Below are 24661 nucleotides of genomic sequence, written 5' to 3' on the forward strand. Positions count from 1 at the left end.
GAGTTGGATTTTCGATTGGGCACACTGTTAATCGGTGCGCATGCGCGATATAAAACTAGTCTTGTTATCGTGATTCAATAAATAGTTTCCTTGGCCCCTGAAAAATGGAATCCCGATAGATCCCAAAGTGTTATTTCCGTTAACCGAATTCGGACGGTAAAAAGAGTAATTCGAACGTTTTCGGTTTAAAGAATTTTTTCAGTTTGTTGTGACGTTTCCGGTTTCGGACATGTCATTTCTATCGGTCCGTGTAGAAATGACCGGGTACAACACCATAATGGCGATGTGCACGAAACTCGCATAAAAACGTTATTCGCTATGACATTATATTCTATTTAGGGTTTAGTTGAAAAAATTTTTTCGAAAACAACAAAAAAATTAATTCCCTAAAACTGTGAATCATAACGGGAGAATATAAACGGAGAGAAGAAATAATAGAAAAAAGGCGATCTCTCTCTCACGATTTTATCGAAGAGAGGAGCCCTATTACCGGATAAATAATACTTTTGGGGAGTGTAATGAACGAAAGGGATTTTCAAAAACGGTGTGCAAATCATTTGCAAAAATACTGTGATACTAAACAAAAAATGTGATACTTAATCTAATGTGGCTTTACGTTGCGTTACGCGAACTGTTTTTAGTGAATTAAGTCATCCATACGCGACGTTTCGTTTTCTTTAAAGCAGGTAAAGAAGGTTATTTATTTGTTATTAATTAATATTATAACATTATTAAAGAGAGGTGCTAAAAAGAAAAAGTGGAGAAAGTTTTTTTTATTATTAACGTTGCAAATTATTTATTTTATCTTTTTCACATAAAACGGTACCCTAGATAATGAATTAATAACATTATATCTTATCTAGAAATTATTCTGTCAGTGTATATATATGTTGCTATTACCTATAGAATTGTATCTCTAAAAGCCAAATTGACCAATTTACCAAAACCGTTGTCTTATATGGTGACTAATCCAAACAATTTTTTAATATCCGTTCGTAAAATAAAGAACGGGTGACAAAATCGATGATTTTTGAGGTTAGTTTCAACCCAAACTGGACCCGATGGTGACTAAATCCTTTCAGTTTTTACATTAAGTACAGGTAAATACAAACTTTTGTTTAATTCAAAACATATGAAAATCAATTTTTTGACGTAAAACCTAACATAACCTCAAATTCACTTTACTTAGTACCTATATACAGGTGTTTCACAAAATAAGATGATTGAACAAAACGTGTGTTATCTCGAGTTGCATTCTTAAATAAAATAATAAGAAAGAAAAAACCAATTCAGATAATTAGATAATGAAACATCGTAGTGGTCATGTGACAATACCTCAAAATGTTCGTCTGGATGTTTACTTTCATATCCAGTATTAGTAATTGCTTTTTTAACCCTTACAATATTAATTTTTCAGTTAGGCATGTAATGTAATGATAAACAATTTCGCGCGCAAGCGACCTCTGCGGTATTAGATAAAATCGTTCATTTGATGTCTTAAAAAGCGAATTAATACACAATATTTGTATGAAAAATCGTTTATCATCACTTCACCGAGGTCGTTTGCGGGCGAGGCGCTACATTTGATATCACGTAGTCATAAAATTAGTAAAGTTGAGGTTCGTATTCATAATGTATCAAACCCAGCGCCTCGCCCGCAAGCGACCTCGGCGGTATTAGATGAAATCGTTCATTTGATGTCTTAGAAAGTGAATTAATACACAATACTTGTATAAGAAATCGTTTATTATCACTTCGCCGAGGTCGCTTGCGGGCGAGGCGCTAGATTTGATGTCACGTAGTCATAAAATTAGTGTATCAATCCCAGCGCCTCGCCCGCAAGCGACCTCGGCGGTATTAGATGAAATCGTTCATTTGATGTCTTAGAAAGTGAATTAAGTACACAATACTTGTATGAGAAATCGTTTATCATCACTTCGCCGAGGTCGCTTGCGGGCGAGGCGCTACATTTGATACCACGTAGTCATAAAATTAGTGTATCAATCCCAGCGCCTCGCCCGCAAGCGACCTCGGCGGTATTAGATGAAATCGTTCATTTGATGTCTTAGAAAGTGAATTAATACACAATACTTGTATAAGAAATCGTTTATTATCACTTCGCCGAGGTCGCTTGCGGGCGAGGCGCTAGATTTGATGTCACGTAGTCATAAAATTAGTGTATCAATCCCAGCGCCTCGCCCGCAAGCGACCTCGGCGGTATTAGATGAAATCGTTCATTTGATGTCTTAGAAAGTGAATTAAGTACACAATACTTGTATGAGAAATCGTTTATCATCACTTCGCCGAGGTCGCTTGCGGGCGAGGCGCTACATTTGATACCACGTAGTCATAAAATTAGTGTATCAATCCCAGCGCCTCTCCCGCAAGCGACCTCGGCGGTATTAGATGAAATCGTTCATTTGATGTCTTAGAAAGTAAATTAAGTACATAATATTTGTATGAAAAATCGTTTATCATCACTTCACCGAGGTCGTTTGCGGGCGAGCCGCTACATTTGATATCGCGTAGTCATAAAATTAGTAAAGTTGAGGTTCGTATTCATAATGTATCAATCCCAGCGCCTCGCCCGCAAGCGACCTCGGCGGTATTAGATGAAATCGTTCATTTGATGTCTTAGAAAGTTAATTAGTACACAATACTTGTATGAGAAATCGTTTATCATCACTTCGCCGAGGTCGCTTACGGGCGAGGCGCTAGATTTGATATCACGTAGTCATAAAATTAGTGTATCAATCCCAGCGCCTTGCCCGCAAGCGACCTGGGCGGTATTAGATCAAATCGTTCACTTGATGTCTTGGAAAGTAAATTAAGTACATAATACTTGTATGAAAAATCGTTTATCTTCACTTCGCCGAGGTCGCTTGCGGGCGAGGCGCTACATTTGATATTACATAGTCATAAAATTAGTCAAGTTGAGGTTCGTATTCATAATGTATCAATCCCAGCGCCTCGCCCGCAAGCGACCTCGGCGGTATTAGATGAAATCGTTCATTTGATGTCTTAGAAAGTGAATTAATACACAATACGTGTATAAGAAATCGTTTATTATCACTTCGCCGAGGTCGCTTGCGGGCGAGGCGCTAGATTTGATATCACGTAGTCATAAAATTAGTGTATCAATCCCAGCGCCTCGCCCGCAAGCGACCTCGGCGGTATTAGATGAAATCGTTCACTTGATGTCTTAGAAAGTAAATTAAGTACACAATACTTGTATGAAAAATCGTTTATCTTCACTTCGCCGAGGTCGCTTGCGGGCTAGGCGCTAGATTTGATACCACGTAGTCATAAAATTTTTGTATCCATCCCAGCGCCTCGCCCGCAAGCGACCTCGGCGGTATTAGATGAAATCGTTCATTTGATGTTTTAGAAAGTAAATTAAGTACACAATATTTGTATGAAAAATCGTTTATCATCACTTCACCGAGGTCGTTTGCGAGCGAGGCGCTACATTTGATATCGCGTAGTCATAAAATTAGTAAAGTTGAGGTTCGTATTCATAATGTATCAATCCCAGCGCCTCGCCCGCAAGCGACCTCGGCGGTATTAGATGAAATCGTTCATTTGATGTCTTAGAAAGTGAATTAATACACAATACTTGTATAAGAAATCGTTTATTATCACTTCGCCGAGGTCGCTTGCGGGCGAGGCGCTAGATTTGATATCACGTAGTCATAAAATTAGTCAAGTTGAGGTTCGTATTCATAATGTGTCAATTCTAGCGCCTCGTCCGCAAGCGACCTCGGCGGTATTAGATGAAATCGTTCACTTGATGTCTTAGAAAGTAAATTAAGTACGCAATACTTGTATGAAAAATCGTTTATCTTCACTTCGCCGAGGTCGCTTGCGGGCGAGGCGCTAGATTTGATACCACGTAGTCATAAAATTTTTGTATCAATCCCAGCGCCTCGCCCGCAAGCGACCTCGGCGGTATTAGATGAAATCGTTCATTTGATGTCTTAGAAAGTAAATTAAGTACACAATATTTGTATGAGAAATCGTTTATCATCACTTCGCCGACGTCGCTTGCGGGCGAGGCGCTAGATTTAATATCATGTAGTCTTAAAATTAGTCGAGTTGAGGTTCGTATTCATAATGTATCAATCCCAGCGCCTCGGCGGTATTAGATAAAATCGTTCATTTGATTACTTAAAAAGTGAATTAAGTACACAATACTTGTATGAGAAATCGTTTATCATTACTTCGTCGAGGTCGCTTGCGGGCGAGGCGCTACATTTGATATCACGTAGTTATAAAATTAATCGAGTTGAGGTTCGTATTAATAATGTATCAATTCCAGCTCCTCGCCCGCAAGCGACCTCGGCGGTATTAGATGAAATCGTTCACTAAGTACAGGGTGTCCCAATTTCGTTGTCCGCATAGGCTATATCCGAAACTAAAAGAGATAGAAAAAAAGTAGCTTACATGTCATGATCTCGTTTTTCGAGAAAAAAGCAAAAACTGAAAGTTTTGCGAAAACGACAGTCGCGAATATCTCACTTATTATCAAAGATAGAGTATTATAAATAAAACATTATATGGGCAACTTTTTACGAAGAATTCAATGGTTTAGGTAGGTTGTTTTTCCCATCTTTCATTTTCGAGATTTTAGACGTAACTTTATTTTTTTAAATGTAAACCATAGTTGGCTATGATCTAAAATAATTTGTTATTTTCTTCTGATAACAAATATATATAGTTTGCTGGGTATATTTCTTATATGTAGTTATTGAATAATTAACAGAAATTTATTGTGTTCTATCTAAAACTAATGTATGTATTTAAAAGTTAATGTAGCTATGGTGGTAACCATACATACTATGATGGAACATAATGTATCAAATAATTGCCAAAGTTTGTCTTTAAAAATTCGCACAACTCTAGCATTATGAGCTGGTATGGAGCACCAGCATGTTAAGTGTTAAAGTATAACAAAACTGAATAAAACTTCACAATGAATTTCGAAAATTATAAAAAATGTAACATAATAGAATGCTATATGTTATCAGATAAGAATGCGACGTTAGCCGCGGAATTATATTTCACAAGGTATCCGGAAACAAGACAACCGCACGCAAGAACCTTCAACCGGTTAGCAGAAAATTTCATGGAAACCACGTGCAAAAACATACCAAAATGACCTGCAACAATAGTTGCGATAAATCCATCAACATCTTGCGGAGAAATTGAACAAGACGTTTGACCCAAAAGCCGCTGCTCCCGAATATTAAAGAAAAATAAGTATAAACCATACAAAGCGCGGGTAACTCATCATTTGCGTGCCGGAGATGCCAATCTAAGATTAGAATTTTGTCGATGATATTTAGAAAAATTAAATAATCTGCTGTTTGTTCAAAATGTCATCTGGACCGATGAAGTCTCTGAGTGTTCAATGAAGATTAGGCTTCAATGTATGGTGTGCCCTTTTAGATGATAGAACTATCTATTATTTCTATTATATTAGAGATATTCGCGATTGTCGTTTTCGCAAAATTTTCAGTTTTTGCCGATAGGGCGAAAACAAAAGACGATAGCTGTTCGGAGTTTTGGACATTAGCATTTTTTCGAAAAACGAGATCATGACATGTAAGCTACTTTTCTTATATTTCTTTAATTTCTTAAATTCAATAAATAGTAATACTTTTTCTGGTCTTTCTCAATTTATTGTCTAACCGGTTTCGGCGTACGCCATCATCAGAGACATTAGAAATATAGATTGAATTTTAGCAACTTATTTTCCTTATTTTCATTAGTGCCCGTCAATCCAAGTTTTATAGTATTGTTTTATAATTTATCGTGTACACAACAACTAAACAACTAAATGGAAAATAAGTTGTTAAAATCCAATCTATATTTCCAATGTCTCTGATGATGGCGTAAGCCGAAATCGGTTAGACAATAAATTGAAAAAGACCAGAAAAAGAATTGCTTTTTATTGAATTTATATTATATAAAAAATAACTGGTCAACATCGATCAAACTCCCTCATCTAATTCTGATACTTAATGAACACAAACCTTAATTCAATGAGATTTCTGTGCTAGGATCGTTTCGACCAATATGTTGGTCTTCATAAGACACTTCTAAAACGGATGTATAAAGTTTGTTAGTTATGATTTATGATACATTTTATAGTATTAATATTTACCATCTTAAAGTGTTACAAATGGGGAGTTGAAAAAACGCGTAACATCGTAAAACAGCAATCGAGACAGCAAATTGTTAATTCTGAATATTAAGCTGATGATCTCACGAGATGTAATCGATCGGAGCAACATGTACTAAATAACCCTCTGGGTGGCAGTATAAAGATGTAGTCATGTAAAAACAGTCAGATAGGGAATAAGAACAGCTAAAAACAAAAAAGAAAGTCAATAAATTCCAAAGGTTAAAATGTTTGACATTAATGTGCATGCAGCACTTCTTTACGGTAACAAACGACAACTCTCCACATTACTGTACTAATTTTAAAGTATAGGTCAAAAAGCATCCCGAAAATTAGTTTTTTGACGTAAAACCTAACATAACCTCAATTTCACTTTACTTTAGTACCTATATACAGGTGTTTCATAAATATATTATTATTATTATTGGTATTTCATTCATAAATAAAATAATAAGAAAGAAAAAACAATTCAGATAATTAGATAATAAAACATCGTAGTGTGACATTCTTTAAAATCTTTCTTCTGCAAAGAGGAGAAAAGAACCACAAGTGAAAATAACGACTATAAAGACGATAACCACGCAGAATCAATCTCACCACACAATCAAACTTACCGCACACCAGCTACTTCAGGTATAACGCACACTCTGGTTTATTCCTTGCGACTCCAATCCCAACAAATTGCTTTTTTTGCTCAAAATATTATAAAACTTATTAATTATCTCTTTTATTAGAACAAACAAACGATTAAAATTTGAAAACAAAAACTAAAAAGTTTTTTTTCAATAATGAGTTGTACTTATTTAGACGGCGTGGCATTCTATCAATCAAGTGATTCTTGAATCCGTAGCCGGAGATCGGGTAAGTTATCTGGAATACATGTTGGGCGACAAATTAGGCGACCGAGCAGACTATGAGAGGACAGCAATGTTAGCTTCTTCCAAAAAACGTGTAGTAGCCCTTGCCGTATGAGGGCGTGCATCATCCTGTTGGAAAATGGGATTTTCCAGCCCCTGATGATATGGAAGCGCAACATGTTCTAGCACATTGGCAATATAACGAGCCATCAATGAAGACCAACTACCGTAACATATTGCACTCATGGTGTTTTGCGTTCCACAAAAAATGTTGGATTTTTATGTTCTCCACGCATCCGTCTGACCCTCCTACGACCAAGTCATTAAACACAATTCGTTGCTCCATTCTATCCTGGATAAAAATAACAGATGACATTGACATTCTGGGTCCTACATCTCTCATCCAATCATTTGCAATTGATCGAGTTGTTGAAAATCTGTCTCTTGTGGCCAACATCTCAATACCGTTGTAACGAGCGTTTTCTCTTAGCAAAAGTCATGCCGATAATATGGCCACGTTCAAAATAAGTCAATTGGAAAAATGTTGATGTTAACTCTTGGCATTGTTACCAAGTTCAGAACGAAAGTGTGAAAAATAATTTGCAAAACTGACAGATAATTACACACTGATTTGTTTATTTCTTTAAATTTATTTCTGTGCAAAGGAATAAACAAAAAAATAACCAAAATACTAGCAAATTTTAATCGTTTGTTGTTTTTATGAAAGACATCAATATTCTAGCTGTTGCAATTTTTATGGAACTTAGTATATTTAGAATAATCTGATGCTGTTAGACTCCTTTTAATTGGTATTGAAATTTAGAAGATATGTAAATGTTATTATAAGGGGCTGAAAAAATCAACCCCTATAATACTTTGCATCAGAACTTTTTAATGCGTCTACATTTTGCTATTTAAAAACTTGATTTAAATAGAGGGATTCAATACGCAACTTATTTGTCTCTTAACATTTTCTCCTAAAATTGTTAGTTTGATCACAAAAAATAAAATAATACACAGGCTCAAGTGAATTAATTCACATAGGTTATTATTAGTCAAAAAAATAGAGTTATGTCAAATTGATCTCAGCATTATTTTATTTTTTGTGATCAAACTAACAATATATTAGCTGTAAAATGTCAAGAGATAAGAAAGTTGCAGATTTTTTCCATACCTTTAGTTATATAAAAGACACTCCTTGAAATCTTTCACATCAATTTAGAAACACCCTGTATAATATAAGGCTTCTTCTATTATTATGGAAATTATTAACTCCTTGCAACCCGTTCTTTTCTGCTATCTAGCAGGTCGACTCCATTCATATAGTTATTGTATTCTTCTATGCATAAAAATCTTTCCTTAGGCCTTTTCCCATTGGCGTCATCTTGCCATCATCTGCGACTCTGTCATAATCTCCAAGTGGCTTACTTCGGTTATAAGGAGTGGCTAATCATATAATTGGTATACTTCACCGTTGGTGCCATAAACGCAGATTTAACTTGAAGCAAATTTGTAAAAGTCAGATTTTGTACATAAGACACAAGGGAAGAAGAGGAAAAGCGCACTTCAAGAAATATGTAAAATAGTCTTAGGAGGGACACAATAAAGGAGGTGTAATGTACAGGGTGGGTAAATTTGGGTGTTATTATAGGTTATCTCAGAAACTATAAGAGTTACGAAAAATCTCGAAATGAGGTTGATACGCTTTTAAGATACTTTTTTGAGAAGAATATACTGATGATTTTGGAGATCTGACATAAAGTTGTATCGCGAAAATTTTACTTTTTGGTTATAACATTAAAAACAAAAGAAGATGGAGGTATAGTCTTTGCGGGATTGGATGGCAGCTACTTTTTTCATATCTCTTATTGTTTCTGAGATAGCCTATAATAACATCAAAATTTACCCACCCTGTAGATTAATAATAAGAGAAAAAATAAATTCACTCAAAAGCTGAGATATAGGTGAGAAGTGTCTTTTAGGTACTTAAATTCTTTAGCGCATGATTTGTTCAATCACATAGAATCTCGAATAAAACTTGAAACATATTTCAGTTTTATATTAATACATATTATTTTAGTAGTGATTTATAAAAATGTTTAAATTTAAAGGAAGAACGATAAATGATTCTAAAATTAATCAAAAATGTTATCAATTAAAATATATGTGGGTTTTATCAAACAAATTTTTTTGAATATTACAAATTTTCCACCAATTGCTTAACCCTTAATATAGGTATAATACCCAGATGTGAAGTTTCATTTCGGTTTCTGTTAGCGGAATATTTTTGAAATACGTTTTTAAGACACTTTTTGAGTAGAATATACTGCCGTTGGACAATTTTAAACTTATAATTTTGGAGATATAACATAAAGTTGTATCGCGAAAATTTGACTTTTTGGCAATAACATAAAAACAAAAGAAGATGGAGGTTTGGTTTTTGCGAGATTGGATGGCACCTACTTTTTTCATATCTCTTATAGTTTCTGAGATAGCCTATAATAACATCAAAATTCACCCACCCTGTACATTAATAATAAGAGAAAAAATAAACTGACTCAAAAGCTGAGATATAGCTGAGAAGTGTCTTTGAGGTACTTAAATTCTTTAGCGCATGATTTGTTCAATCACATAGAATCTCGAATAAAACTTGAAACATATTTCAGTTATATATTAATACATATTATTTTAGTAGTGATTTATAAAAATGTTTAAATTTAAAGGAAGAACGATAAATGATTCTAAAATTAATCAAAAATGTTATGAATTAAAATATATGTGGGTTTTATCAAACAAAATTTTTTGAATATTACAAATTTTCCACCAATTGCTTAACCCTTAATATAGGTATAATACCCAAATGTGAAGTTTCATTTCGGTTTTTGTTAGCGGAATATTTTTGAAATACGTTTTTAAGACACTTTTTGAGTAGAATATATTGCCGTTGAAAAATTTTAAACTTATAATTTTGGAGATATAACATAAAGTTGTATCGCGAAAATTTGACTTTTTGGCTATAACATAAAAACAAAAGAAGATGGAGGTTTGGTTTTTGCGAGATTGGATGGCACCTACTTTTTTCATATCTCTTATAGTTTCTGAGATAGTCTATAATAACATCAAAATTCACCCACCCTGTACATTAATAATAAGAGAAAAAATAAACTGACTCAAAAGCTGAGATATAGCTGAGAAGTGTCTTTGAGGTACTTAAATTCTTTAGCGCATGATTTGTTCAATCACATAGAATCTCGAATAAAACTTGAAACATATTTCAGTTTTATATTAATACATATTATTTTAGAAGTGATTTATAAAAATGTTTAAATTTAAAGGAAGAACGATAAATGATTCTAAAATTAATCAAAAATGTTATCAATTAAAATATATGTGGGTTTTATCAAACAAAATTTTTTGAATATTACAAATTTTCCACCAATTGCTTAACCCTTAATATAGGTATAATACCCAAATGTGAAGTTTCATTTCTGTTTCTGTTAGCGGAATATTTTTGAAATACGTTTTTAAGACACTTTTTGAGTAGAATATACTACCGTTGAAAAATTTTAAACTTATAATTTTGGAGATATAACATAAAGTTGTATCGCGAAAATTTGACTTTTTGGCAATAACATAAAAACAAAAGAAGATGGAGGTTTGGTCTTTGCGGGATTGGATGGCACCTACTTTTTTCATATCTCTCATAGTTTCTGAGATAACCTATAATAACATCAAAATTTACCCACCCTGTACATTAATAATAAGAGAAAAAATAAACTGACTCAAAAGCTGAGATATAGTTGAGAAGTGTCTTTTAGGTACTTAAATTCTTTAGCGAATGATTTGTTCAATCACATAGAATCTCGAATAAAACTTGAAACATATTTCAGTTATATATTAATACATATTATTTTAGTAGTGATTTATAAAAATGTTTAAATTTAAAGGAAGAACGATAAATGATTCTAAAATTAATCAAAAATGTTATGAATTAAAATATATGTGGGTTTTATCAAACAAAATTTTTTGAATATTACAAATTTTCCACCAATTGCTTAACCCTTAATATAGGTATAATACCCAAATGTTAAGTTTCATTTCGGTTTCTGTTAGCGGAATATTTTTGAAATACGTTTTTAAGACACTTTTTGAGTAGAATATACTGCCGTTGAAAAATTTTAAACTTATAATTTTGGAGATATAACATAAAGTTGTATCGCGAAAATTTGACTTTTTGGCTATAACATAAAAACAAAAGAAGATGGAGGTTTGGTTTTTGCGAGATTGGATGGCACCTACTTTTTTCATATTTCTTATAGTTTCTGAGATAGCCTATAATAACATCAAAATTTACCCACCCTGTACATTAATAATAAGAGAAAAAATAAATTGACTCAAAAGCTGAGATATATGTGAGAAGTGTCTTCGAGGTACTTAAATTCTTTAGCGCATGATTTGTTCAATCACTTAAAATCTCGAATAAAACTTGAAACATATTTCAGTTTTATATTAATACATATTATTTTAGTAGTGTTTTATAAAAATGTTTAAATTTAAAGGAAGAACGATAAATGATTCTAAAATTAATCAAAAATGTTATCAATTAAAATATATGTGGGTTTTATCAAACAAAATTTTTTGAATATTACAAATTTTCCACCAATTGCTTAACCCTTAATATAGGTATAATACCCAAATGTTAAGTTTCATTTCGGTTTCTGTTAGCGGAATACTTTTAAAATACGTTTTTAAGACACTTTTTGAGTAGAATATACTGCCGTTGAAAAATTTTAAACTTATAATTTTGGAGATATAACATAAAGTTGTATCGCGCAAATTTGACTTTTTGGCTATAACATAAAAACAAAAGAAGATGGAGGTTTGGTCTTTGCGGGATTGGATGGCACCTACTTTTTTCATATCTCTTATAGTTTCTGAGATAGCCTATAATAACATCAAAATTTACCCACCCTGTACATTAATAATAAGAGAAAAAATAAACTGACTCAAAAGCTGAGATAGAGTTGAGAAGTGTCTTTGAGGTACTTAAATTCTTTAGCGCATGATTTGTTCAATCACATAGAATCTCGAATAAAACTTGAAACATATTTCAGTTTTATATTAATACATATTATTTTAGTAGTGATTTATAAAAATGTTTAAATTTAAAGGAAAAACGATAAATGATTCTAAAATTAATCAAAAATGTTATCAATTAAAATATATGTGGGTTTTATCAAACAAAATTTTTTGAATATTACAAATTTTCCACCAATTGCTTAACCCTTAATATAGGTATAATACCCAAATGTGAAGTTTCATTTCGGTTTTTGTTAGCGGAATATTTTTGAAATACGTTTTTAAGACACTTTTTGAGTAGAATATACTGCCGTTGAAAAATTTTAAACTTATAATTTTGGAGATATAACATAAAGTTGTATCGCGAAAATTTGACTTTTTAGCTATAACATAAAAACAAAAGAAGATGGAGGTTTGGTCTTTGCAGGATTGGATGGCACCTACTTTTTTCATATCTCTCATAGTTTCTGAGATAGCCTATAATAACATCAAAATTTACCCACCCTGTACCTTAATAATAAGAGAAAAAATAAATTGACTCAAAAGCTAAGATATATGTGAGAAGTGTCTTCGAGGTACTTAAATTCTTTAGCGCATAATTTGTTCAATCACTTAAAATCTCGAATTAAACTTGAAACATATTTCAGTTTTATATTAATACATATTATTTTAGTATTATTTTATAAAAATGATAAATTAAAATATATGTGGGTTATAATCAAGCAAATTAATATAGGTATAATACCCAAATGTAAATTGAAACGCACACAACATTTCGGTTTTTGTTAGCGGAATATTTTTGAAATTTGATATAAATTGAACTCTTGTAAAAATTGGCCGATGAATAATTGTTTTTAATTACGATGTTATCAAAACTTGTAGGTAACATAACCTTACTAATAGCTCTTAGTCAGTGCTGTTACTGCATTCAACTCGGTAGTGTTTTCGTTGATTCGAAATGAATTCGGATTAAGGTAATAATTAAATATAACTAAATACTTACATTTAGACTTGTTTCTTGTTATGTGTTTCTTTTTTATGATCTTATTTACCGTGGAAAACATAGTTTGCAATGCAATTTCAATTAGTATTGTATTCGATTAATAATGGACGGTTAATTTTTTTATGTGTTAAATATGTTCTAGGTGTGCGAGCGATTAAAATGGAATTTAACACAAAACCATTGTTAGAAACAAGTAAGGGGCTGTAAAAAATCGAATTTGTTTGTGTTTGTTTCAAATTGAATGGAACATTTTGGCTATTTTACTGTTAATTTATGAAGCTTTTCATACATTAAAAAATTTTGCGTCATTTGTGGGGTATTTGCTGATAACAAGGCGTTATAAAGCGGATGCTCGATTCGTTCTTGATTCATTCTTGCAATCGATCATTCTAAGATAAATGGTCGAAGTAACCAATAACCATGCGTTTCCCATTTTTTTCGTACACGTTCATTTACTGTTTGTTTGTATTGGTCAACTATTATAATAAGATTAAGTCGATTGTCATGTACGTTACGGTCAGTTTAGTATTGGATCTTGTTACAGTGCGACAACAAGACGTAGTACCTAAACAACCCAAACCGATGATGGAGCAGAAGAAGAATTCGAAACGCCATGGAGCCGGAGGAGGCGGCGAAACCCATTCGTCGAGGCATTCGATGAATTCCAATTCGGGCGTGCTGATGGTTGGACCAAATTTTCGCGTTGGTAAGAAGATCGGATGCGGTAACTTTGGCGAACTAAGGCTGGGTAAAAATCTTTACAACAATGAGCACGTAGCGATTAAAATGGAACCGATGAAGTCGAAGGCTCCGCAATTGCATTTAGAGTATCGTTTTTATAAGTTATTGGGATCTCACGAAGGAATACCGGAGGTATATTATTTCGGACCCTGCGGAAAGTTCAATGCACTTGTAATGGAATTATTAGGACCTAGTCTAGAGGATCTGTTCGACCTTTGCGACAGACGCTTCTCGCTAAAGACTGTGCTAATGATAGCGACGCAGCTACTGCATAGAATCGAGTACGTCCACGGACGGCATCTAATTTACCGCGATGTTAAGCCGGAAAATTTTTTGATCGGTCGCAGCTCGACGAATCGCGAGAAAATCATTCACATTATCGATTTTGGCCTCGCGAAAGAGTACATAGAATTAGAAACAAACAAACACATACCGTATAGAGAACACAAGAGCTTAACGGGCACCGCACGTTACATGTCGATAAATACGCATCTTGGTAAAGAACAATCACGAAGGGACGACCTCGAAGCCTTGGGACACATGTTCATGTATTTCCTAAGAGGTTCGTTGCCTTGGCAAGGCCTTAAAGCGGACACCTTAAAGGAACGTTACCAGAAAATTGGGGATACGAAACGTGCAACGCCAATCGATGTTCTATGCGACGGTCATCCGGATGAAATGGCACAGTATCTCCGCTATGTTCGTCGGCTTGATTTCTTCGAAACGCCGGATTATGAATATTTACGTAGACTGTTTACCGATCTCTTTGAACGAAGCGGTTTCGTCGATGACGGAGAATTTGACTGGACAGGAAAAACTATGGTAAGAACCAAGACGGTTACCACAAAAACTAAATACACTAAAACTAAAAGATTTTGGGAAAAACGTAAAAAGGGTTATTATTTTTCTGTAACAGCCACCAAACGCGTACTATTTTCAACAAATCAAAAAGGCGCCGCCTTCTAATAAATTTAAAACTCGGTCTGCAAAGGTAACACGATTGTATTTTGTCCCACGGCTATTCTCGTTTTCTTAGGCTAGAACTTATTATATATTACTCCTTTATTTAGTTAGGTACATTGGTTGCTTATGTATGTACTTAATTACTATTATTATTGCATTTATTGAGGTAATCTTGTAATCGTTTTGAATATCGAAACATTCAAGGTGTCTTAATTTGTTGTTTTTTTTCTCTATTAATATTAACATCTCAAATAACTAACCTAAACCCTACAAAAAAAATTAATAAATAAATAAAGTTTAAAAATTATCCTATCCTATTCACAAATTAATATGCAATTACGAATAAAAATAAATTTAGTTAATAACACATTTAAGGCTAAAAACCAAACTTAACACATCTTTGCCGCCAATACTATGCAAAACGAGTTTAGTTAATGTGAAATTCGCGCAAAACGATTTTATCCGATTACCGCGCAAGATGTGTTAAAAAAAATTAATAAATTAAAACAAATGTGTTATTATTAATCATTCTATGACGTATCAAAATTTCAAATTTTTTTGTAATACAAGTTATGAAATTCTTAAGAATGTTTCGTGATTAAAACTAATTACGAATCATATTATTACCGAAATAAGAATCCTACATAATTTTTAATACAAATTAATGGGAATTAACAAGCAATTTAAAAAAAATCATTTTTCAGAGTACCCCAGTAGGTTCTTTACAAACGACAGGTCACGAGGTTGTAGTATCACCAAACAGAGAGCGTCATATACCTAATAAGGTATTAAAAATTTTTTTTAATTAAGCAATGATTTAACGATTTTTATTAAAAAAATCTTTAGAATCCTCCAAAGTCGAACGCATGGCCAGAAGCATCCAAACAAAGTACATTGGGTAATTTAACACCAGCGGATAGACACGGATCGGTTCAAGTTGTTAGTTCAACGAATGGTGAATTAAACGCGGATGATCCAACTGCCGGACAAAGTAACACGCCGATAACGCAACAACAAGAAATTGAATTATTGGATGAAACAAAGTGAGTAACAGAGAGTTGTCGTAGGGGTTTAGGCGAAAATAATAGGTCTGTTTTAATAAAAAGTGTTATTAAAACAAACCTAATGCATTATTAGGGGGGGTGAAACGAATAATGATGGCGAGTTAGTTGGGATTTGGATTGTTGTTGTTGTTTCAGGTGTTGCTGCTTCTTTAAACGGAAGAAGAAAAAAGGGGTTAGAACAAAATGACTACAATACAGCGAGACGGATCAACACCTCACGCTATTACCATGCGGTCACAGTAATGCTGCTACACTCAATTGACTCTTGTTTAATTAAATGAAACAAACAAATTTTGAAACAAAAAAAGAGAAAGAAAAAAAATATGGTAAAATTAAAAAAAAATCAAGACCAACATATAGTTGTTATTATGTTATTTACTATTTAATAGCTAAATGTAGGGTTAGTTTTAATTTCAAATATAAATATTTTAAGTCGATTACCTAACTGCATTATTATATTGTAATAAGAGCCTTACTCGTATTTTCTTTTTCATTCATTTTTCGTACCCGATTATGATTAATATTTAATTTACAAAAAAAAAGGTTTAAAAAAATTCTTTTATGTAGTATATTATTTATTGTAATCCTTACCAAATACTACCTTAGATTAATTACTAATCCATTTTCTTTATTATTATTTTATTTTATTTTTTTTCGTTCATCCATAATTTGTAAATATCTAATTAATTTAAAATTTAAAAATTGTCATTGTCTCCTATTTTATTATTTTTTCTCAATACAATTGTTTGTAATTATTCTTGTTTTCCTCAATTTTTGGTTTTTTTTATTTATGAGTAAGGTTCTGATCGCTAAAAAAATAATACAAAAAACTTACTTTTTATCTAAAAGTCGGAAAGTTCTAACATTAAAATTATAAATAAAGTTAGAACTCTTTGATCTCGAGACGGAAAGGAAATTAATTAAATACGCTGACAATGGTGTAATATACAAAAAAAACTATACAGGCCTTCACGACGATTATGTTGTTCTTAAAACAAAGAATTAAATAAATTTAAAATTAAATTGAATTGCGTGTAGTACGACATTTCGAAAATTATTAATAAATATATATTCGACTTTATTACAGTTTTTTAAAAAAACTATTTGCTTGAAAGTTTAATGACGAATGAAAATTGTACATACAAATCCAAAAATAAATAAATAAAAGCATTGGCATATTGAATATTTTCTATCGGACGTAAAAATTGTTTATTAATTCCAAAAAAGAATTTTATCCATTATAGAATTTGAAAGTATTCGAAAGAAAGTATTAGGATCTTGTATTATAATCTACATTCAATATAACAAGCTTTCAATATTATGTGGTTAACAGATTGTGATTTTATTATTGTATGATATAATTACGAGATGCCGTTGTTCACGTGAAAAAAAAATTATAGCCTTACATAGCTTTGTTTATCACGAATTTTACCGTAGCCATTTTTCTTCTTCGTTAATTCTACTCTCTTTTTATCTTTTCTTTCCTCTTATTTTTACGTGCCCGAATGTAAAACAATACAATAAATCATAGCTGTTAACTATCCAATTTGAACAACAACTGTACCTTTTGTGAATTGTATTTCTATAAAATAGAATGCAAAAAATAATGTTTTAAACTGGTTTTATTTATATTTAATCCATTTACAAAAAAATAACAAACAAAAAATTGCTTCACCACTCAAAATATTTCATGTAACCCTCCAACCCTTGTTTTCCAAAAAAAATATAAAATTATAACATGTATGGAATGATAGCTTTTCTTGATTTCGGATAATCTTTGAATTCTTTCTTGTAATTTTTATGCTTATTTATTGCCCAAAGTGTCATTTGATACATTCCAGCCATTGCAAATATTAAAGCTAAAAAATAATAATAATTAAATCAGACTGTACAATAAAATAATTTTATTTTTACCTGGAACACAACTAGTTAAGATTGAAAACCCAAGCCAAGCCCCATATTCATAAGTATAATTAGGGCAAGAAACCAAATTAAATAATTTTGTAAAAAAATTACTATTGGGTTTTGGTATTTTTCGCACCGTCGATCCAGCGGGTCGTAAATCTCTTAATAATAAGTGAATACTTAAATTACCCAACTCACAAAACTAACAAAACAAAAAAATTATTAAGTATCACCCTAATTAATTCGTTTCTTACGATAAACATCCCTAACCCAAACGCCATTTGCAAAAAGGATGGTTCAGTAAATAATGGATGATTTACATGTACGGCTATATAAGCGGCAAAACCCCAATAATAAGCACAATTTTTAAATAAGCTTCTTATTGGCATTGTGGCGTGGGAAAAACGATGAACGAAAATCGATTCGTAAATTCGTTTTAAATAATGGAATGACCAACAGCAAACTGCAATTCTAAAAAAAAGATTTTTTATTTTCTAATTTTTTATATTTTGGAGAAGTTCAAGAATCATCGTAGCGGCTTAAAAATCAATCCTAGAAATACGTTAGAAATAAAAAGAAAGTGCGGAAAAGTGTAGAACACATCGAAAAATTACATTCAAGATTCGATGTGAAAAAAAATATATACCACAAATAAGAAATAGAACTAGAAACATTCGGATTTAGCCACATTCTCTCAAGACGGCTAAACCCGAATGATTCTAGTTCTAGCTCTAGTGATAGTGATAGTACAATAGTAGAACTAACACTAGACCGAAAATTAGAATCATTCGGATTTAGCCGCACGTCTCTAAAGACGGCTAAACCCGAATGAGTCTAGTTTTAGGTCTTGTGTTAGTTCTAACGATAGTGCAATATTAGAACTAACACTAGACCAGGAACTAGAAACATTCGGGTTTAGCCGCAAGTCTCTCAAGATGGCTAAACCCGAATGATTCTAGTTCTAGGTCTTGTGTTGGTTCTAGTGATACTGTAAAACTAAAACTAACACTAGACCTGGAACTAGAAACATTCGGGTTTAGTCGCACGTCTCTAAAGACGGCTAAAGCCGAATGATTCTAGTTCTAGGTCTTGTGTTAGTTCTAGTAATTATGCTAGCGTAAAACTAGAACTAACACTAGAACTAGAAACATTGGGATTTAGCCGCACGTCACTCAAGACGGCTAAACCCGAATGATTCTAGTTCTAGGTCTTGTGTTGGTTCTAGTGATACTGTAAAACTAGAACTAACACTAGACCTGGAACTAGAAACATTCGGGTTTAGCCGCACGTCTCTAAAGACGGCTAAACCCGAATGATTCTAGTTTTAGGTCTTGTGTTAGTTCTAGTAATTATACTAGAGTAAAACTAGAACTAACACTAGACCTAGAACTAGAAACATTCGGATTTAGCCGCACGTCTCTCAAGACGGCTAAACCCGAATGATTCTAGTTCTAGGTCTTGTGTTAGTTCTAGTAATTATGCTAGCGTAAAACTAGAACTAACACTAGATCTAGAACTAGAAACATTCGGATTTAGCCGCACGTCTCTCAAGACGGCTAAACTCGAATGATTCTAGTTCTAGGTCTAGTGTTAGTTCTAATATTGCACTATCGTTAGAACTAACACAAGACCTAAAACTAGAATCATTCGGGTTTAGCCGTCTTTAGAGACGTGCGGCTAAACCCGAATGATTCTAGTTCCAGGTCTAGTGTTAGTTCTAATATTGCACTATCGTTAGAACTAACACAAGACCTAAAACTAGAATCATTCGGGTTTAGCCGCACGTCTCTAAAGACGGCTAAACCCGAATGATTCTAGTTTTAGGTCTTGTGTTAGTTCTAGTAATTGTGCTAGCGTAAAACTAGAACTAACACTAAACCTAGAACTAGAAACATTCGGATTTAGCCGCAAGTCTCTCAAGACGGCTAAACCCGAATGATTCTAGTTCTAGGTCTTGTGTTGGTTCTAGTGATACTGTAAAACTAGAACTAACACTAGACCTGGAACTAGAAACATTCGGGTTTAGCCGCACGTCTCTAAAGACGGCTAAACCCGAATGATTCTAGTTTTAGGTCTTGTGTTAGTTCTAGCAATTATGCTAGAGTAAAACTAGAACTAACACTAGACCTAGAACTAGAAACATTCGGATTTAGCCGCAAGTCTCTCAAGACGGCTAAACCCGAATGATTCTAGTTCTAGGTCTTGTGTTGGTTCTAGTTTTAATTTAATAAAAATATGGAACATAGTGATATATAACATCTAACCTATAAATTGTTTATTTTATAGCCACACAAGAACACCTACACTTAGTCACAAAAGTCTTCGTAAAGGTGAAAAAATTCTACAAAACAATAAAATAGCCGATTATATATATTATATTAAAATAATATAATATAAAACAGTTAATAACGTTTTATGGATAAAATAAAACATATTCTATTTAAATAAATAAATAAGTAAAAAAAAATATCGCTTTTTGATGTCATGAAAATGTTCGTACACTGATTCTTACTTCATTATGATGATTTGCCGATCGTTAATGTTCGGTTCACTTCGTTTAACTTTGGTATATCATAAACTCTGACTTGTTAAGACATGTTTAGTGTGAAAATTGCATTACATAATAGACACAGTGAAGAATTAAGAAGTTTAACTGTTAAATTCAAAAATGAAGGGAAATCGTTGAGCACAATCACAAAAGTTGTTAGTAAACCACGATCTACAATGCAACATATCATAAAAAAATTCAAAACTGTTTATAATATTATAATTATTTTATAATTTATAATAAAGTGAATATTTGAGTTGTATCTATGATTTTAACTGTTATTTAATATGGCTAGTTCAGCAAAAAAACAAAAAGTGTAAGATAGAAAGAGTATCAGAGAATTTCAAACTTGGTGGACAGAGAAATATGGCATGATTAGTATGTTCTGGCACATCGTCTGTGAAACGGCATTTTGAAACAAATCACAAAAAAGCGAACCAGAGCAAAAAGAATTAATTGCAAGTGCATTGAAAGACAGAAATAAACAGTCAACATCTATGACTAAATATGTTTGCAAAAATTGTCATACGAGCGCGGCAAGTTACGCGGCTACAAATATTATTGCTCCGCATAGTAAACCTTTTCAAGAGGGACAGTTTTTGAAGGAAGTCTGGTTAGATAGAAGACAATTCAGCGTATCAAAAATACTCTTTTATCTAGAAATACAATAAAAGAAAAAATCTTAAAACTAGCCGAAAATGTAACAGATCAACAAAAAATTGACATTAGCTCTGCTTCTTTTATATCGCTATGTTCGTTTAGCTGTTTTTGCTCAATATTACGTTGGAAACGTCATTAAGAAAGAATTAATTGCGATCAAATCGTTGATGAACTGATGTTGCTCCAAGTATGGTGGGTAAAAAAAATGATTTCATAAGTTTATTTCAAACAGACGTAGGGCAATCGATTCTTCAATTCCACTGAACAAGCCTTGTGTGCTAAGAGTGGTTTGATAATGTAATGGCGGTAGTCGCAAAAATATTCAACCTCATCTCGTCGCAGGCTTTAAACAGGCGAAAGTTCGATGCTTCGTTAGATGAAGTCAACTCGGTGTACAATGGCTTACTGATGTTCGCTGGTTTAGTCGCTTGGAAGAAATCAGACTGTTTCTGCAAAATGAGGGAAAAGTTGAAGAATACCTACACTTGCTGGATGTTATGTGGCTTTCATAATTGATATTTTTTACAGACATTTAAATGTTAAACATAAATTAATTAAAATAATTCGCGCTTTTGAGACTAAACTGCAAGTTTTCAGGGACGATATTATCACAAACTACAAGTATTTTCCAAATTTGAAAAAATATTTCAACGATTTGGAAATATATGAGAAACCAGACGAAAACCAAGTTACTGAAGAATTTATTTCTGTGATTGATTCTTCAATCAGGGAATTATTATCGGAAATACTCAAGCTTATTATGTACCCTGATGTGATGTCATTGGATAAACTGAATTTGTCCCAATTGGACAAAATTCAAAACATGGAATGCGTTACCAAACACATTTAATTGTTTGAAGAAGCTGGCTCATGCCATTTTAACAATATTTTTTTGCCTACGAGTCATTATTTTCAGAGATAAATAACATTAAAGACTCGGTTTGACAGATGACTCCAGTTCAGCATGCATTCTGCTAAAAGTAACATCTTACAACCCTAACATATGTTATTTATCATCTAATCTGCAACAACAGAAGTCACACTAATTTTACATTAATTTAAATTACGCGTATAATTGCAAAATGTTCCTATTTTTTTGTAGTAAATAAAGAGTTTTGACTTGATAGTATTTATTGATTGTATTATTTATTCCCAACAATTAGAAAGTCGAAATTTTTTATGGCACGTCTATGACTATATTAAACATTTCTTTAGAAAAATCTAGAACAATGAAAAATTTTAAAATCAAAAAATGAAGAGCTAACTTCCCACATTCTGTACGAACACTTTCGTGTGATCAGAAAAAGTAATTTATCTTTGTTATCTTTCCTAATTCTTACTAGAAGCATATATTTTAATTTTAAATCATTATTAATCGCTGAAAATATGTAAAATGTTTCATAACATTCATAAATACGAATTTCTGGGCTGTATGAAGACTTTTGTGACAAAGTGTAATGGCCCCTCTTCACTATTGCTCAAGATGGACACAGTGGTATAGTCTAGATGGCCCACCTAATGGACCACTATAAGCAAAAGGTGCTGTTGACAACCGAAATGGTTAAGTTGTGTGGACATGCCACTGCGCAGTTAGCTGCGCATGATGGCGCCCTTTAATGCGTGGTGTCCCAAAACCATCCTTTACCATTACCATTATCCACCATTTTACACCATACCATTGCTCTATTATAATTTCAATTACAATTTTGTTATTTTTAAGTTCTTGTTACTATTAATTATATATTATTATTATTATTCATGGCCACTTCAGACCATCTACACAATGGCGATGGCTTGCAGTGGTCCATAATAAGCCATAGTGAAGAGGGGCTATAAAAAACACCCGAAAATATGCGTTTTAACCAAATGTGCTGCAAAAATATATAGTTAGCATGGTCGATGACGTCACAAAAAGTGACGTCACGTCGAAACTTAAAAGTGATTTTTCGATTTTTAAGCCACATGATGATTCTTAATATATTTTTTTAACTTACTTAGCCCCTAAAGAATATGGAGCGTTGGAATTGGCGTAAATAAACGCCGGACGTAACGCAAAAAGAATATATACAATAAGTGGGCCGAAATATTCAGCCACAAAAACCGTTCGCCATCCAATTTGAAGCCCCAAGTCTTTAACATAAAGTGTTGACCCATTCGATAATCCCAAACCAGATAGTGATGTGTTATCTTTTAAGTCTTTGCCTTTTAATTCGCTGCGAATTGATTGGCGATGAATTGATAACTTCTTTATGGCACGTGATATTGCTTTTTTTACGTCTCCAACAGTATCTGATGACTGCATTGAGACTTTGCAAAGCGATTTATTACTTGTAGAGAAAATGTTTAGCTAAAAAAAAAATATTTTAGGCTATTAAAAATGGGATTTTGTAGATTTTAACTTACCTCCATGCTGACGGTGCAAATTAGAAACTTGAAATGATTTCAATTCAGCCGTTAATTATTCAATAATTTTAAAGGTAATTTGATCGCTCTTTGACCACCTAGTGACGTATGCAACTTCAAATGACACTAACAATGTAAACAAATATAAAAAATAAGATGTATTTTTTAAAGCTAATTAGAAAATTTTTAAAAAAATTCGTCTAAATTATTGCCCCATTTATTTGTATTATTATACTTATTTATTTAATATTCTAGAATATTTTTTAGTTACAAAACTTTTAATTGTTGGTACCCATTGAAGTCTTATATACAGCATGGTCCATTTAAAGTGAAACAAGCGATTATCTCGAAAATTCATTTTATATAAAAATGAACCAAATGAAAGTTGTTCTATGCGAAGGGGGAAATCATATTACAATAACATTTTTTGACCTTGATCTTATTTTCAAGGTCATGGCTAATTTTTTAAATGGCACACTACGTTTTTGATTGCAAAATCTGAATCTATGAATAAAAGTAAAAGAATTAAAAAAAATTACATCATAAAACATCTTTATCTTATAAGAACAAGTATAAAATTTATAATAAATGTTCAAATATTTCCCCACCCACTTCAATACATTTATTAACCCTTCTACTAAAACTTTCTTTACATCTTAACCTTTAAACACTAAGCGAAAATCTGTGAAAATGGATTTTTTGTCGTCTGCCTCACCTTCTTACCCTCTATTAAGTCTGCTTTTAGTTGTTGCGAGGCGCATATCCATTTTCTCAAAATTGTCACGTAGTCGTATATGTGTTACATTTTTTTCTCGTACCAAAGATCGCAATTTAGTTTATAATGTCGTTATTTGTTACTTTTAGTGTATTAAAGTGTGTATAACATTGTTATAATTATTGTGCAGTGTAAATAATCTAGTGATTACTTAAGAACCATGGCTTTACGTTCCTCAGAAATCAAAAAGTGATGTTATCGTTAAGGAACTGAAGCGTCAAAAGACTTGTACACAAACTAGACCATCGACCATAGAAAGAATTATACAAGGAAAAAATGGACATGCTTGGTCCACTACTCCACCAACAATGACTATTCGTACTATAGCCCGTAACATAGTTTTAAGACGATGCGGCACAAAAGGTGCAGCAAAACTTTGGAAGCATTTCAATTATTTTTCAGTGATGATTTGATTACAAAAATCGTCCAGCACACAAATTCAGAAATAGTACGTAGACAAGTTATGTATTCAAATATTA

General features: G+C 32.6%; 2 protein-coding genes across 4 annotated transcripts; one reads left to right on the top strand and one right to left on the bottom strand.

The window, feature by feature from the left end:
* The first annotated feature begins 38 nt into the window (after positions 1-38).
* LOC111421539 (casein kinase I gish) lies at positions 39-17498 on the top strand. Of its 3 annotated transcripts, none has more exons than XM_071199068.1 (6): positions 39-686; positions 13266-13316; positions 13668-14686; positions 15532-15612; positions 15674-15870; positions 15997-17498. In XM_071199068.1, exons 2-6 carry the CDS (start codon positions 13283-13285, stop codon positions 16076-16078), a joined length of 1413 nt encoding a protein of 470 aa, XP_071055169.1. In that variant the 5' UTR covers positions 39-686; positions 13266-13282; the 3' UTR covers positions 16079-17498. The 3 variants fall into 3 exon arrangements, with proteins under 3 accessions (XP_071055169.1, XP_071055170.1, XP_022910477.1); XM_071199069.1 differs by having other exon boundaries at positions 16027-17498; XM_023054709.2 differs by lacking the exon at positions 13266-13316.
* On the bottom strand, positions 17496-23621 carry LOC111421540 (trans-2,3-enoyl-CoA reductase Sc2). The gene is made up of 5 exons (XM_023054711.2): positions 23408-23621; positions 22999-23351; positions 18051-18267; positions 17806-17998; positions 17496-17750 (listed from the first exon to the last, which is right to left on the bottom strand). The coding sequence occupies exons 1-5, from the start codon at positions 23411-23413 to the stop codon at positions 17623-17625; spliced, it is 897 nt and encodes a 298-aa protein (XP_022910479.1). The 5' UTR covers positions 23414-23621; the 3' UTR covers positions 17496-17622.
* Positions 23622-24661: the final 1040 nt, after the last annotated feature.

The sequence above is a fragment of the Onthophagus taurus genome, chromosome 8 (genome assembly GCF_036711975.1).
Source record: "Onthophagus taurus isolate NC chromosome 8, IU_Otau_3.0, whole genome shotgun sequence".
NCBI classification, from domain to species: domain Eukaryota; kingdom Metazoa; phylum Arthropoda; class Insecta; order Coleoptera; family Scarabaeidae; genus Onthophagus; species Onthophagus taurus.

What these genes read in the sequence shown, in the direction of transcription:
- LOC111421539 (XM_071199068.1), top strand. Translation starts at nt 13,283, where the DNA reads ATGGAATTTAACACAAAACCATTGTTAGAAACAA. An exon ending in AAAACCATTGTTAGAAACAA is followed by an intron (nt 13,317 to 13,667) that starts GTAAGGGGCTGT and finishes ATCTTGTTACAG; the next exon opens with TGCGACAACAAGACGTAGTA. An exon ending in GAATTATTGGATGAAACAAA is followed by an intron (nt 15,871 to 15,996) that starts GTGAGTAACAGA and finishes ATGGCGAGTTAG; the next exon opens with TTGGGATTTGGATTGTTGTT.
- LOC111421540 (XM_023054711.2), bottom strand. An exon ending in TTGGGTTAGGGATGTTTATC is followed by an intron (nt 17,999 to 18,050) that starts GTAAGAAACGAA and finishes TTGTTTTGTTAG; the next exon opens with TTTTGTGAGTTGGGTAATTT. An exon ending in CTTAACTAGTTGTGTTCCAG is followed by an intron (nt 17,751 to 17,805) that starts GTAAAAATAAAA and finishes ATTATTTTTTAG; the next exon opens with CTTTAATATTTGCAATGGCT.